The sequence below is a fragment of the Heptranchias perlo genome, chromosome 3, assembly GCF_035084215.1.
Source record: "Heptranchias perlo isolate sHepPer1 chromosome 3, sHepPer1.hap1, whole genome shotgun sequence".
NCBI lineage: Eukaryota > Metazoa > Chordata > Chondrichthyes > Hexanchiformes > Hexanchidae > Heptranchias > Heptranchias perlo.
In genome coordinates, this window is record NC_090327.1 from 51,493,308 (window position 1) to 51,508,682 (window position 15,375).

General features: G+C 42.4%; 1 protein-coding gene across 2 annotated transcripts in view; it reads left to right on the forward strand.

The window, feature by feature from the left end:
- The window catches only part of dlgap1a (discs, large (Drosophila) homolog-associated protein 1a), a 221,819-nt gene that overhangs the window by 173,842 nt on the left and 32,602 nt on the right, over nt 1-15,375 (forward strand). For both annotated transcript variants that reach the window (XM_067979641.1, XM_067979638.1), the window contains one exon: nt 12,093-12,511. In XM_067979641.1, coding sequence (XP_067835742.1) covers nt 12,093-12,511 — 419 coding nt within the window. The remainder of the gene's footprint in view (nt 1-12,092; nt 12,512-15,375) is intronic.

Here is a 15,375-nt window from a genome sequence, read left to right on the forward strand (position 1 = left end):
ACTATCTGATTTGAAAGAAGTGGAAAAAAACATATTTTATATCTAAAGTCTCCAACTCCATGCTGGAAGAGTTAAAATCTAACTGCTCACAACATGCTCTATTACAGGGTGAAAGATTATGGATATTGTGACCTTCTACTGCTAAGCCACACAGTTGCTTATTAACAAAATTTGTTTACAATGAAACATTTCCAGTCAGCCAAGGTTTTTTTTAAGTTCTCACACAATTACACCATCCTTAAAGCTGCATTAAAAATGTTTTATTTGCCTAGAAGAGAATACAAATTGGACATCTTGCACAAAATCAGTATTGCAGTTTCTACATACTGAAAGAAATCTTATTCAGTTGCTTTACACGGAGCACTTTATGAACATTTCATGTCACGGGATGTCTGTGAGCAGTTACTGACTATTGTTTTCACCAGTTGCATTGTTTAAAGGATTTCAAGATCATAATAGTTCTGATTGCTTTTGCTGCTCAAGAAGCAGTAACTATGGCCAGAAACAAGAAGAATATCTGCTTGGAAAAGAAGTGAAGTGGGTACTAAGTTATGAAGAGAGATCAAAGAGCTAAACTTGCTTTCATTGGAGCAAAGAAGGTTGGAAGGGACAAATTGTAGGTCGTTAAAGTGCAGGGGGAATAAGTAAATTAAATATAAGAAAAATTATTTAACTTGACTGTGAGCACAGAGTTAGAGGGCACAGATATAAAAATAACAGCAGAAAATGAGATTAGATACTAGAAGAAATGTTTCCTTTCACAGGTATGTGGATTAGACTGCCATCAAAAGCATAGCATTGCAGTATTGACTAACTCCTTCAAAAAGATCTAGGGAGAAGTTAGATTGAGATGATTAGCTCCCCCAGGATCCTTCTGATCTGTATGACTCACCACACCACATGGTCTATATTCTCACTGAGACGTCACAGGAGCTATTGTGGTGAAGTTCAAAGTCCAGTCCATTCTGCAATCCTGATAAAAGAATGTGTGGTAGCTGGTATTTATAGTGCAGATAAATGTAAAAGTGTGCAGTAGGTCCGATCTAAATGTCTTTAAGATCTTGTCCTCCATCAAAATAAAGTAGCATAACAAGGAGAATATTTATATATGGTGAAAAGAATCCTTAGGTGATGCAGAGTGACATAAAATTGTTTTGGGGTTATAGCTTAACATTCATCTCATTGCTGTTTGTCGAACCTTGGTGTGTACAAACAGTTGCCTCATATGCCCACATAAACAAAATTAATTAATTGTCTGCAAAGTGATTTGAGTCATTTCTGAGAAACATGATAAGTTTCTGTATGAATGTAAGTTTTTCATTTTCTTGTGTGTATATATGAAAAATTTTAAGTAGGTAAATGAAATATGTTTCCATTATGAGTGAGGGAAATCATGTAGGTTACAAGCGAGTTGTTACGGTCATTGTTACAAGGGAAACAGCCATAATTTGCAGTTACTCACTGTGCATTGTTATTTATATATTTATAATATATATTATAATGTTTTTATTAAACCTATTTGATGTAATTTTAATAGTGGCTATTAATTTTGATCCAAGTAACTTAAATTCATATAAAAAATAAGCTGGAAGATGAAAGAGAAAGTTTCCGATGCAGGGATCACATCATGTTCCTATGAGCTGTACTCTCCCCATTCTATCCATTACTTGCTCCCCACCCTATGTTTATGTGCACAACTCCACCATCTGTGAAGTGGGTAGGGGAAGAGTGATAGTTGGCTATATGAATATTGCTTTAATCTGTGCTGTGCAAAGAGGGAATTCATCTGGATCTCGATCTTATTTGCCTGGCAAAAAGCAGATTTCCTAGTCTAGATCTAAGTAGCCCTAAAATTGTACATGTTGAGCATTAGAGGGTTAAATCAAGGTTTCCATTCATTCATTCTTTTGTTTCTTTTATTTTTGGTCATTTTATTTCTGAAACATTCTAAATGATCACTCTTCCAGATGGTTATTCATAGCCAGTGTAATAACTGTCTTTAAAACCATTTCACAGTAATTTTAGTCATGTAACTCTGACAACATTATGGTGTGATAATCTTAATTTCAGGGTGTATTACCACTTGCCTTTATGTTTCAAAGAAACTAACTTTAATAGATTCTAATAACTGTTTTATCAGAAAACTGCTGTGCATGTGTGTGCTTTTCAATTTAAGTGGTTCACTTTGTGTGAAACATATTTTGGCACATTTTGAAGGCATGTTTGAATTTAGAATTTCTACTGTTTGATACATTTTACACTTCTGTTGAGTTTCTTCATTGAATTGTACCTCATCCACAAAAGGTTGCATAAATTTTAATTTTGATTGTTTTTTTTACAAGCTTTGTCATGTTTGTATATTACATATAAAATATATATAAAAATGCAACATTCCATTTCAACATACATTGAACATTCCAATGTCTAGCTTTGTCAATGGAAAAACCCATTTTAAAAGTGTGTCAACATTACCTTCAGTACCAGTTACATGTGCAAAGGGCTGATTTTCTATATCTGTCATTAGTTGAGTATACATTACAAAGGTAAAAAACAGGATGAGGTCCTACAAGCTGAATTTAGGGAGTTAGGAGTTAAACTAAAGAGTAGGACCTCAAAGGTAGTAATCTCAGGATTGCTACCAGTGCCACGGGTTAGTCAGAGTAGGAATGACAGGATAGCTAAGATGAATACGTGGCTTGAGAGATGGTGCAAGAGGGAGGGATTCAAATTCCTGGGCCATTGGAACCGGTTCTGGGGGAGGTGGGACCAGTACAAATTGGACGGTCTGCATCTGGGCAGGACTGGAACCAATGTCCTAGGGGGAGTGTTTGCCAGTGCTGTTGGGGAGGGTTTAAACTAATGTGGCAGGGGGATGGGAACCGATGCAGGAAGTCAGTGGGAAATAAAGTGGTGACAGAAACAAAAGGCAGTAAGGGAGAGTGTGCAGAACATGACTGGACAGATGGTCTGAGAAAGCAGGGCAAAGACCAAGGGAAGTCTAGATTAAACTGCATTTATTTCAATGCAAGAAGTCTGATGGGCAAGGCAGATGAACTCAGGGCATGGATGGGTACATGGGACTAGGATGTTATAGCTATTACTGAAACATGGATAAGGGAGGGGCAGGACTGGCAGCTCAATGTTCCAGGGTACAGATGCTATAGGAAAGATAGAGCAGGAGGTAAGAGAGGAGGGGGAGTTGCGTTCTTGATTAGGGAGAACATCACGGCAGTAGTGAGAGGGGATATATCCGAGGGTTCGCCCACTGAGTCTATATGGGTAGAACTGAAAAATAAGAAGGGAGAGATCACTTTGATAGGATTGTACTACAGACCCCCAAATAGTCAACGGGAAATTGAGGAGCAAATATGTAAGGAGATTACAGACAGCTGCAAGAAAAATAGGGTGGTAATAGTAGGGGACTTTAACTTTCCCAACATTGACTGGGACAGCCATAGCATTAGGGGCTTGGATGGAGAGAAATTTGTTGAGTGTATTCAGGAGGAATTTCTCATTCAGTATGTGGATGGCCCAACTAGAGAGCGGGCAAAACTTGACCTCCTCTTGGGAAATAAGGAAGGGCAGGTGACAGAAGTGTTAGTGAGGGATCACTTTGGGACCAGTGATCATAATTCCATTAGTTTTAAGATAGCTATGGAGAAGGATAGGTCTGGCCCAAAAGTTAAAATTCTAAATTGGGGAAAGGCCAATTTTGATGGTATTAGACAGGAACTTTCAGAAGTTGATTGGGAGAGTCTGTTGGCAGGCAAAGGGACGTCTGGTAAGTGGGAGGCTTTCAAAAGTGTGTTAACCAGGGTTCAGGGTAAGCACATTCCTTATAAAGTGAAGGGCAAGGCTGGTAGAAGTAGGGAACCTTGGATGACTCGGGAGATTGAGGCACTAGTCAAAAAGAAGAAGGAGGCATATGACATGCATAGGCAGCTGGGATCAAGTGGATCCCTTGAAGAGTATAGAGATTGCCGGAGTAGAGTTAAGAGAGAAATCAGGAGGGCAAAAAGGTGATATGAGATTGCTTTGGCAGATCAGGCAAAGGTGAATCCAAAGAGCTTCTACAAATACATAAAGGGCAAAAGGGTAACTAGGGAGAGAGTAGGGCCTCTTAAGGATCAACAAGGTCATCTATGTGCGGAACCACAAGAGATGGGTGAGATCCTGAATGAATATTTCACATCGGTATTTACGGTTGAGAAAGGCATGGATGTTAGGGAACTTGGGGAAATAAATAGTGATGTCTTGAGGAGTGTACATATTACAGAGAGGGAGGTGCTGGAAGTCTTAACGCGCATCAAGGTAGATAAATCTCCGGGACCTGACGAAATGTATCCCAGGACGTTATGGGAGGTTAGGGAGGAAATTGCGGGTCCCCTAGCAGAGATATTTGAATCATCCACCGCTACAGGTGAGGTGCCTGAAGATTGGAGGGTAGCAAATGTTGTGCCTTTGTTTAAGAAGGGCGGCAGGGAAAAGCCTGGGAACTACAGACTGGTGAGCCTGACATCTGTAGTGGGTAAGTTGTTAGAGGGTATTCTGAGGGACAGGATCTACAGGCATTTGGAGAGGCAGGGACTAATTAGGAACAGTCAGCATGGTTTTGTGAGAGGAAAATCATGTCTCACGAATTTGATTGAGTTTTTTGAAGGGCTAACCAAGAAGATAGATGAGGGCTGTGCAGTAGACGTGGTCTACATGGACTTCAGCAAAGCATTTGACAAGGTACCGCATGGTAGGTTGTTACATAAGGTTAAATCTCATGGGATCCAAGGTGAGGTAGCCAATTGGATACAAAATTGGCTTGACGACAGAAGACAGAGGGTGGTTGTAGAGGGTTGTTTTTCAAACTGGATGCCTGTGTCCAGCGGTGTGCCTCAGGGATCGGTGCTGGGTCCGCTGTTATTTGTTATTTATATTAATGATTTGGATGAGAATTTAGGAGGCATGGTTAGTAAGTTTGCAGATGACACCAAGATTGGTGGCATTGTGGACAGTGAAGAAGGTTATCTAGGATTGCAACGGGATCTTGATAAATTGGGCCAGTGGGCCGATGAATGGCAGATGGAGTTTAATTTAGATAAATGTGAGGTGATGCATTTTGGGAGATCGAATCGGGCCAGGACCTACTCCGTTAATGGTAGGGCGTTGGGGAGAGTTATAGAACAAAGAGATCTGGGAGTACAGATTCATAGCTCCTTGAAAGTGGAGTCACAGGTGGATAGGGTGGTGAAGAAGGCATTCGGCATGCTTGGTTTCATTGGTCAGAACATTGAATGCAGGAGTTGGGATGTCTTGTTGAAGTTGTACAGGGCATTGGTGAGGCCACACTTGGAGTACTGTGTACAGTTCTGGTCACCCTATTATAGAAAGGATATTATTAAACTAGAAAGAGTGCAGAAAAGATTTACTAGGATGCTACCGGGACTTGATGGTTTGACTTACAGGGAGAGGTTAGATAGACTGGGACTTTTTTCCCTGGAGAGTAGGAGGTTAAGGGGTGATCTTATAGAAGTCTATAAAATAATGAGGGGCATAGATAAGGTCGATAGTCAAAATCTTTTCCCAAAGGTAGGGGAGTCTATAACGAGGGGGCATAGATTTAAGGTGAGAGGGGAGAGATACAAAAGGGTCCAGAGGGGCAATTTTTTCACTCAAAGGGTGGTGAGTGTCTGGAACGAGCTGCCAGAGGCAGTAGTAGAGGCGGGTACAATTTTGTCTTTTAAAAAGCATTTGGACAGTTACATGGGTAAGATGGGTATAGAGGGATATGGGCCAAGTGCAGGCAATTGGGACTAGCTTAGTGGTATAAACTGGGCGACATGGACATGTTGGGCCGAAGGGCCTGTTTCCATGTTGTAACTTCTATGATTCTATGATTCTATAAGCCTTTGGATTGAAGTTTGGGAATCTGTTTGCCCATATCACAATGTCTCTGGGCCAAAGTTAAGTATCTCCCAAAGTGGAACAATCTAATAAAAAGCTAAATACTTAAATATTTATAATGAATATTTTTCATCAAAAAATGAGACTACTTACCTCTAAATCCAGTTGCTGCGACAGACTGGGCATCCATATTAAGAGGCCTGCCACTGAAAAGTCTGTTACTGCCCGATAATCGTTCCCGTCCCTAACCTATCAATGCTGTGGAAATGCGTCATCGGATTATATAGAAACTACAGCACAGAAACAGGTCCATTCAGCCCAACTGGTCTATGCTGGCGTTTATGCTCCACAAGAGCCTCCTGCTTTCCTACTTCCTCTAACCCTATCTTCAATTTATGTCTTCAATACTCCCCTAAGCCTTTTAGGAGAGTTATCCAACCCACTCCCGATGACGTGATTTCCGATAGCTTTCCAACCCCACTCCCACCGGCTGAGTGATTTCAGGAAGCTGATTTCCCCCCCGCCCCCCACCCCTCCCCCCCCCACTCAGCTGAGCAATGTCTGAAAGCCGCTGGCCTTCCCCTTCAACTGAGCAATTTCCAGAGGCTCGCCCCTCCTCCTGCCCTCTTCCCCCCTCCTACATGAGAGTTTATGCAAAATCGCTTGTGACCCAACCACCCCCCCAGAACTTCTGCTACCACTCACAAACGTCTTCTCCCTCACAACCACTGAGCAACACACACTCTGACCCTGTACATTCCCCCATTGCTCGCGGCATGCATCATTGAAATTTTCACACTTCAAAAAAGAGCAGCTTAATGCATTGCCCCCTCCCAAGAAAAATATCCGGGTCATATGGAAGGAACGATGTTTCAACCCCACCCCACATTGAGAAGGATATGGGGCACTGGTGCACAGAAGGACGTATTTTGAATGACTAACTCCCCCCTTCCTCCCGCCTCTCCTGAGAAGGAAATCCAAGACTGGTGGAAAGAAGGGTAGCTAACCTCTTTTCCCCCCCCCCTTTTTGAAATAATAATCCTGTCCCTACATCCCCACTGAAAGAGTGTCCACAGGCCTTCCCCCCCCCCCCCCACTCTCACTGTTCACCCTCCTTTCACACACTCCCCATTTCACTTCCCCTCTCACTATCCCCCTCCCCATAACCCCCTCCCCTTCAGATGCTTGCCTGAGGATTACTGAAACTGGGCCCCTCACCTCTAATTTTATACCCTTTTCACATTTTTATTTTTTAAAAGCAGTTATGACCCCAATCCCTTTTGGATATTTTCAACTGAAAATGTAGCCATGACTGCTGTGCAGCCTCTTCCTGTGATTCCTGACATACCCCCACCCAAATTAACAGCCTCTTCAAGTTTAAAAGTGGCCATAGCCAATTTAGAGCCCCAACCCGCAAGCTTGACCACATCCCACCTGCTCCCATGGGCCAAAGAGAAAAGAGAAAGATCCAACAACAACCTGCATTTATATTGCGCCTTTAACAATAAAACATCGCAAGGCGCTTCACAGGAACGTTATCAAACAAAATTTGACACCGACCCACAAGAAATATTAGAACAGTTAACCAAAAGCTTGGACAAAGATGTAGGTTTTAAGGAGCATCTTAAAATGGAGAGAGAGGCAGAGAGGTTTAGGGAGGGAATTCCATAGCTTAGGGCCTAGACTACTGAAGGCACGGCTGCCAGTGGTGAGGCAAAGGAAATCGGGGATTCACAAGTGGCCAGAGTTGGAGGAATGCAGAGTGGTCGGAGGGTTGTAGAGCTGAAGGAGGTTAGAGAGATAGGGAGGGCAAGGCCATGGAGGGATTTGAACACAAGGATGAAAATGTTAAATTTGAGGCGTTGCTGGACCGAGAGCCAATGTAGGACAGCGAGTGGTTGTGGGGGTGATGGGTGAACGGGACTTGGTGCGAGTTAGGATATGGGCAGCAGAGTTTTGGATGAGCTCAAGCTCACAGAGGGTGGGAGGCTGGTCAGGCGAGCATTGGAATAATCAAGTCTAGAGGTAACAGAAGCATGGATGAGGGTTTCAGAAGCAGAAGGTCTTAGGCACGGGCGGAGACAGGCAACATTACGGAGGTGGAAGTAGGCGGTCTTGTTGATAGAGACTATGCAGTCTATTGACACCACTGCGAAATCTAATGAGTTGCACTGTGTCAGCCAAAGAGTTGGAGGTGGAGCGGGACTTATAGTAGGACTCACAGCAAACAGTGTATTTTATAGCAAACAATGCAGGATGTAGCATTAGAAAGGAGAAACAAGGTGCACAAAGGATTGAGAGAGACAGATAGCACTAGAGTAAGAAATAGTACAGTATTAGGTGGGATCAGACTAAAAGCGAATACAAGAAGGTCTAAGATAGGTTTAGAGTGCACGTGTGTAAACGCACAAAGCGTAGTAAATAAGATTGGTGAGCTGCAGGCGCAAATAGCCACATGGGAATACAGCGGGGGTGGCAGTATTGCTTAAGGAGAATATTGCAGTTCTGGAGAGAGAAGATGTCCTTGGGGGGTCAAGGACAGAATCTGTTTGGTCAGAGTTAAGAAACAATAGAGGTGCCATTACACTACTGGTTGTATTCTATAGGCCACCACCTAGTGGGAAGGATATAGAGGAGCAAATTTGCAGGGAAATTACAGAGATACAAGAATGTTAGAGCAGTGATAATGGGGGACTTCAACTATCCTAATATAAATTGTAAACAATTTTACAACACCAAGTTATAGTCCAGCAATTTTATTTTAAATTCACAAGCTTTCGGAGATTTTCTCCTTCCTCAGGTAAATGTTTCAAGATCTCCTTGAAGCCTACGCATTTATACATATTGAATAATACATGGTGTTTACAGACTGCCCCTGCAACTGCCCGTTGCCAAGGCAATCACCGTGTTCAGACAGAGAGGTGTCATCTGCAGAACCCCCGAATACACATTCAACAAAAAAACAAACGGGGAAAAAAAAACAGAGAAAAAAAAACACAGAGAGAGGCAGAAACATCCGGAAGGCAGAGAGAGCCAGCAAATGACCCATTATATTAAAAACAGATAACATTTGTTCGCTGGTGGGGTAACGTGTAGCGTGACATGAACCCAAGATCCCGGTTGAGGCCGTCCTCATGGGTGCGGAACTTGGCTATCAATTTCTGCTCGACGATTTTGCGTTGTCGTGTGTCTCGAAGGCCGCCTTGGAGTACGCTTACCCGAAGGTCGGTGGATGAATGTCCATGACTGCTGAAGTGTTCCCCGACTGGGAGGGAACCCTCCTGTTTGGCGATTGTTGCGCGGTGTCCGTTCATCCGTTGTCGCAGCGTCTGCATGGTCTCGCCAATGTACCATGCTCTGGGGCATCCTTTATATAGACTGGGATAGTAATAGTGTAAAGGGCACAGAAGGAGAGGAATTTCTGAAGTGTGTTCAGGAGAACTTTCTTGATCAGTATGTTTCCGGCCCAGTGAGGAAGGGGGCATTGCCGGATCTAGTTCTGGGGAATGAAGTGGTCAAGTGGATCAAGTGTCAGTGGGAGAACATTTAGGGAACAGCGATCATAGAATCATAAGGTTTAGATTAGTTATGGAAAAGGACAAGGAGCAATCTAGAGTAAAAATACTGGATTGGAGGAGGGCCAATTTCAGTGAGTTGAGAACAGATCTGGCCCGGGTAAATTGGAATCAAAGATTGGCAGGCAAAACTGTAATCGAACAATGGACGGCCTTTAAGGAGGAGATGGTTCAGGTACAGTCTAGGTACATTCCCACGAGGGGGAAAGGTAGGGCAACTAAAGCCAGAGCTTCCTGGATGACAAAAGAGATAGAAAGTGAGATGAAGCAGAGAAAGGGGGTGTATGACAGATGTCAGGTTGATGATACAAGTGAGAACCAGGCTGAATATAGAAAGTACAGAGGAGAAGTGAAAAAGGAAATAAGAGGGGCAGAGAAAGAGTATGAGAATAGACTGGCGGCTAACATAAAAGGGAATCCAAAAGTCTTCTATAGGCATATAAATAGTAAAGGGTAGTAAGAGGAGGGATGGGGCCAATTAGGGACCAAAAAAGGAAATCTACGCATGGAGGCAGTGGGGATGGCTAAGGTACTAAATGAGTACTTTGTATCTGTCTTTATCAAGGAAGAAGTTGCTGCCAAAGTCATGGTAAAAGAGAAGGTAGTTGAGATACAGGATGGGCTCAAAATTGATAAAGAGGAGGTACTAGGAAAGCTGATTGTATTTAAAGTAGATAAATCACCCAGTCTGATGGGATGCATCCTAGGTTGCTGAGGGAAGTAAGGGTGGAGGTTGCAGACATACTGGCCATAATCTTTCAATCCTCTTGAGATACGGGGGTGGTGCCAGAGGACTGGAGAATTGTAAATGTTACACACTTGTTCAAAAAAGGGTGCACGGATAAACCCAGCAACTACAGGCCAGTCAGTTTAACCTCGGTGGTGGGGAAGCTTTTAGAAATGATAATCCGAGACAAAATTAATAGTCACTTGGACAAGGAAAGCCAGCACGCACTTGTTAAAGACAAATTATGTTTAACTAACTTGATTGAGTTTTTTGATGAGGTAACAGGGAGGGTTGATGAGGGCAATGCAGTTGATGTGTATATGGACTTTCAAAAGGCGTTTGATAAAGTGCCATATAATAGGCTTGTCAGCAAAATTGAAGCCCATGGAATAAAAGGGGCAGTGGCAGCATGAATACAAAATTGGCTAAATAACAAGAAACAGAGAGTAGTGGTGAACTGTTGTTTTTTGGACTGGAGGAAGGTATAGAGCGGTGTTTTCCAGGGATGGGTACGAGGACCACTGCTTTTTTTGATATATATTAATGACTTGGACTTGGGTGTACAGGGCACAATTTCAAAATTTGCAGATGGCACTAAACTTGGAAGTGTAGTAAACAGTGAGAAGGATAGTTAAAGACTTCAAGCGGACATAGACAGGCTGGTAGAATGGGTGGACGCATGGCAGATGAAATTTAACACAGAGGAATGCGAAGTGATATATTTGGGAGGAAGAATGAGGAGAGGCAATATAAACTAAATGGTATAATTCTAAATGGGGTGCAGGAACAGAGAGACCTGGGGTATATGTGCACAAATCTTTGAAGGTGGCAGGACAGGTTGAGAAAGTGGTTAAAAAAGCATACAGGATCCTGGGCTTTATAAATAGAGGCATAGAGTACAAAAGCAAGGAAGTCATGATGCACCTTTATAAAATACTGGTTCGGCCACAACTGGAGTATTGTGTCGAATTCTGGGCACCGCACTTTAGGAAGGATGTGAAGGCCTTAGAGAGGGTGCAGAAAAGATTTACTAGAATGGTTCCAGGGATGAGGAACTTCAGTTAGGTTGATAGACTGTTCTCCTTAGAGCAGAGAAGGTTGAGAGGAAATTTGATAGAAGTGTTCAAAATCATGAAGGGTTTAGATAAAGTAAATAAAGAGAAACTATTCCCATTGGCGGAAAGGTCGAGAACCAGAGGACACAGGTTTAAGGTGATTGGCAAAAGAACATGAGGAAAAACTTTTTTGCACAGCGAGTAGTTATGATCTGGAATGCGTTACCTGAAAGGGTTGTGGAAGCAGATTCAATCATGGCTTTGAAAAAGGAATTGGATAAATACTTGAAGGGAAAAAATTTGCAGGGCTACGGGGAAAGAGCTGGGGAATGGGACTAACTGGATTGCTCTTACAAAGAGCCAGCACGGGTTCGATGGGCCGATTGGCCTCCTTCTGTGCTATAACCATTCTATGATTCTAAGTCTTTTTACTCAGCAAACATAGTCTATTTAAACAGAGTACTACAGCAAACAGTCTACAGAATCCATTTAAAAAGTGTCTCTACAAACAGAACTCATGACCGAAATTGCAGCAATGTCTCCTGATGAAAGCGGGGTGATTTCTCCAGCAGTGCAGTGAGTGGAGGATAGTTACATACAAATTATATGCGTAAAATCAATCCCAGTCACTTACAGCAGTGCAGTCCTCAGGCGTGATGACGGGGGATTTACCCAATCATCTCCATTGTGGCCGGGAATGGTGATGTCACTATATGCAGCTGAAAATATGGGGTCAGAAGCTCAGCTCAGGGTCAAATAGGAAGCTTTTAGCAGTATAATGTATTGAAGCACCATATTAAATTGTTTCTTTTTTAAAGCTTTATTTTTATTTTGTTGTAGCTTTCGAAGATTTACACGGTCAAACAGTGTGACAGCAGCAGTGCAGGCAGACCTGGATGATCAGGAAAATTCAGAAGGTTCATTGGGACCCCAGGAAGTGACTTCGGGTCCATTGCCGAGGCAGTTCTCCAAAGATGCAAGTACATCCACAGCTAGCATTCATGGAGCAGAGGGGAACTATTTGCAGGCCTATGCACAGGAGAATGACTTTGACCCACATTTTGATCCTTCTTTTCTGCCACCTCCTGAACCCTGGATCGACTCTACATCAGACGCTGAAGTAGAAGCAAGCCAGAGGTCAGTGTGTCAAAGAGACGGACGGTGGTTTATGAAGTTGCTTCAAGCTGAAAAGGAGCGAATGGATGCCTGGTGTCAACAGATGGAAAAAGAAGAACGAGATAATGACCTTCCTGAAGAAAGTAAGTGCACGTAGACTTTGATAGAATATCTACAATAGATAACAAACTCTGGTTTCCATATGAAACAAACGTATTATACAGCTAGTATGTAACATTTATCTAAAGCTATCTCTTGTTTACCTATGGAGGTGTATTTCCTCAGTGCTCATCCTGCTCTGCCACCAAACTTCCACCAAAATTACAGCTGCGGAGAAGGAGAAATTCGAAGGAAATTCTATGCGTAAAATCAATCCCAGTCACTTACAGCAGTGCAGTCCCCAGGCGTGATGACGGGGGATTTACCCAATCATCTCCATTGTGGCCGGGAATGGTGGTGTCACTATATGCAGCTGAAAATATGGGGTCAGAAGCTCAGCTCAGGGTCAAATAGGAAGCTTTTAGCAGTATAATGTATTGAAGCACCATATTAAATTGTTTCTTTTTTAAAGCTTTATTTTTATTTTGTTGTAGCTTATATTGGTGATATAAAAATCTGTTTTTTAGATTGAAGTGTGAAAAAAAATCAAAGCCAATAAACACTTTGGGGGTTAAATTTGGCTGCATAGTGCCCTATTTTCAGGTGCTACTCGGCCTCCTAAGACCCCAGAATGGCGGGCAGTAAGCCTGTGCTCACTTTTGACCGGAAGTGCATCGCCTACCATATTGAGTAAGGACAAACAAGAGGCATCCTTTACTTACGCCTAAAGTTAGGCTATTTGCATATGCAAATAAGGGGCCCAATGCCTGCTTCAGATCCCTGCTGCAACATTGAAAGGCCTATAAGAATGTTTTCCAACAGAGACTTGTGCCTTAGCATGGAGTTCATGGGGCTTCCTACAGCCATTTCCTTCAACTGGGAGACTCATAGGAGTATGCCAATGTTCAAGTTTGGAGCTAATTTTGAATAAAATGCCTAAATTTAAAATGTTTTACTTCTAGGTTCTGCTTAAATACACTTAATTACTGATGTAGTGATAAAGAAGGAAAGATGCAGAGACATGATGGGCCGAATGGCCTATACCATGTTACTATGCAGATAAAAATGACATGATGGGCTGAACAGCCTATTTCTCTTCTGTAGCATTTTATGATTCTAAAAGATGAAAATTTTATATATTTCTTAGCCCTTACCATAAAAACACATTGTAAACAGATGGATAGTGAAATCACTATATTATTGGCAGAGATTTACTTGAATAACTTTCACATATTTATTTATCTGCCTGCAATGATAACCATATTTATTTATCACAAAACAGTTAGATTGCTATCTTTGAGGAAGTATCTTACAAGTTCTTTCACTGGAGACATATACCCTTCCCCCACATCCATGCTCTAGCATCACTCTTTTTTGCAAAAATATGACCTCTAATTTACCATGAGCAATACCACGGCCGATCTGCTAGTTTAACTATCTATCTATATGTTAAAAGTTTCTGTAACCAGTTTTCGTGTCACAATTTTGTGTAACACTGTTTCTGTCACATTAATGTTTTTCTATTGATTTTGCTTACCTCTCATTGAGTTGGCCTCATGGGCCTAGATTTTCTGACTGGTGTTATTTTAACATTGATCAAAAACCTACGCCAGGAATTTCCATGGAGGTTCTTCTGAGCTCCCACTGTAACTTTGACAGAAGATCAGAGGAAACCCCAAAGAAACAGAGCAAACAGTCTCTGGTTTCCGCCAATCTTCTGCTAAAGGTATGGCGGGAGATCGGGGAGCCTGTGCAGGAATTCAATCCCTGGCCTTTAACTTCCAAAGTAGGCACCACTGCTGCCTAGATGGTGCCGTGGGGACCAGTTTGAGGTTTTACAGCCTTCAAGTAAGGTTTTTTTTTAATTTAAGAAATTATACTTCAATTTTTAAAAATAAATTGAGGGTGAATTTCCACGGGAGTTTCCCCACTCGTTTGCTGCAACTTTGATGGAAGAGCCGTGGAAACCCTGAAAAGATAAACCCCCATTATTTTTAATAGGACTGAAAATAAAACAATATCACCATAACTCCTGATTTAACCAATTGACAGACTGTATTGCTTGGGCTATAAACGGTTGTCAGGAATTTCCTCCCTAATTTCAGCAGAGGATCAATGCACCATCAATGCACAAAACAAGATTTCTGCCGAACTTCCGCCAAAGTTACAGCAGCGGATTGGGAGCAACATAGAAACATAGAAAATAGGAGCAAGAGTAGGCCATTCGGCCCTTCGGGCCTGCTCCGCCATTCAAAATGATCATGGCTGATCGTCTAACTCAGTACCCTGTTCCCGCTTTTTCCCCATATCCCTTGATCCCTATAGCATTAAGAAATATATCTATCTCCTTCTTGAATACATCTAATGACTTGGCCTCCACTGCCTTCTGTGGTAGAGAATTCCACAGGTTCACCACCCTCTGAGTGAAGAAATTTCTCTTCATCTCAGTTCTAAATGGCATACCCCGTATCCTGAGACTGTGACCCCAGAAGCCCTGAGGAAATTCCTGGCGTAGAAATAAGGTTGATTTAGAAGTAAAATTAAACAGAATCAGGAACAAATAAAGCAGATTTCACTAGTTTATAATATCTCATGTCTCTTTAAAAAGCTTGAAAGTCCAGTGCTTTAGCAGTTCTTTGGATTACTCTTAACAGCTTCACCAGTAATTTCCAAGGCAGTTCTCCTGATCTGCTGCCATAACTTCGGCGGAAGATGGGTGGAGAAATGGCAACCTTCCACCGAAGTTATGGTAGGAGATCAGGAAGTCCCTGTGGAAATTCTACCCCCTTGTGTCCTTGATGAAAACGCTTTCACCTGAGAAAGACAAGCTCACAAAGCCCTCTGTTCGCCTCCACTCACCTGGCAGTCCAGCAAAAAGGGAACTGCCAAATTGGGAGAAGCTTCCAGT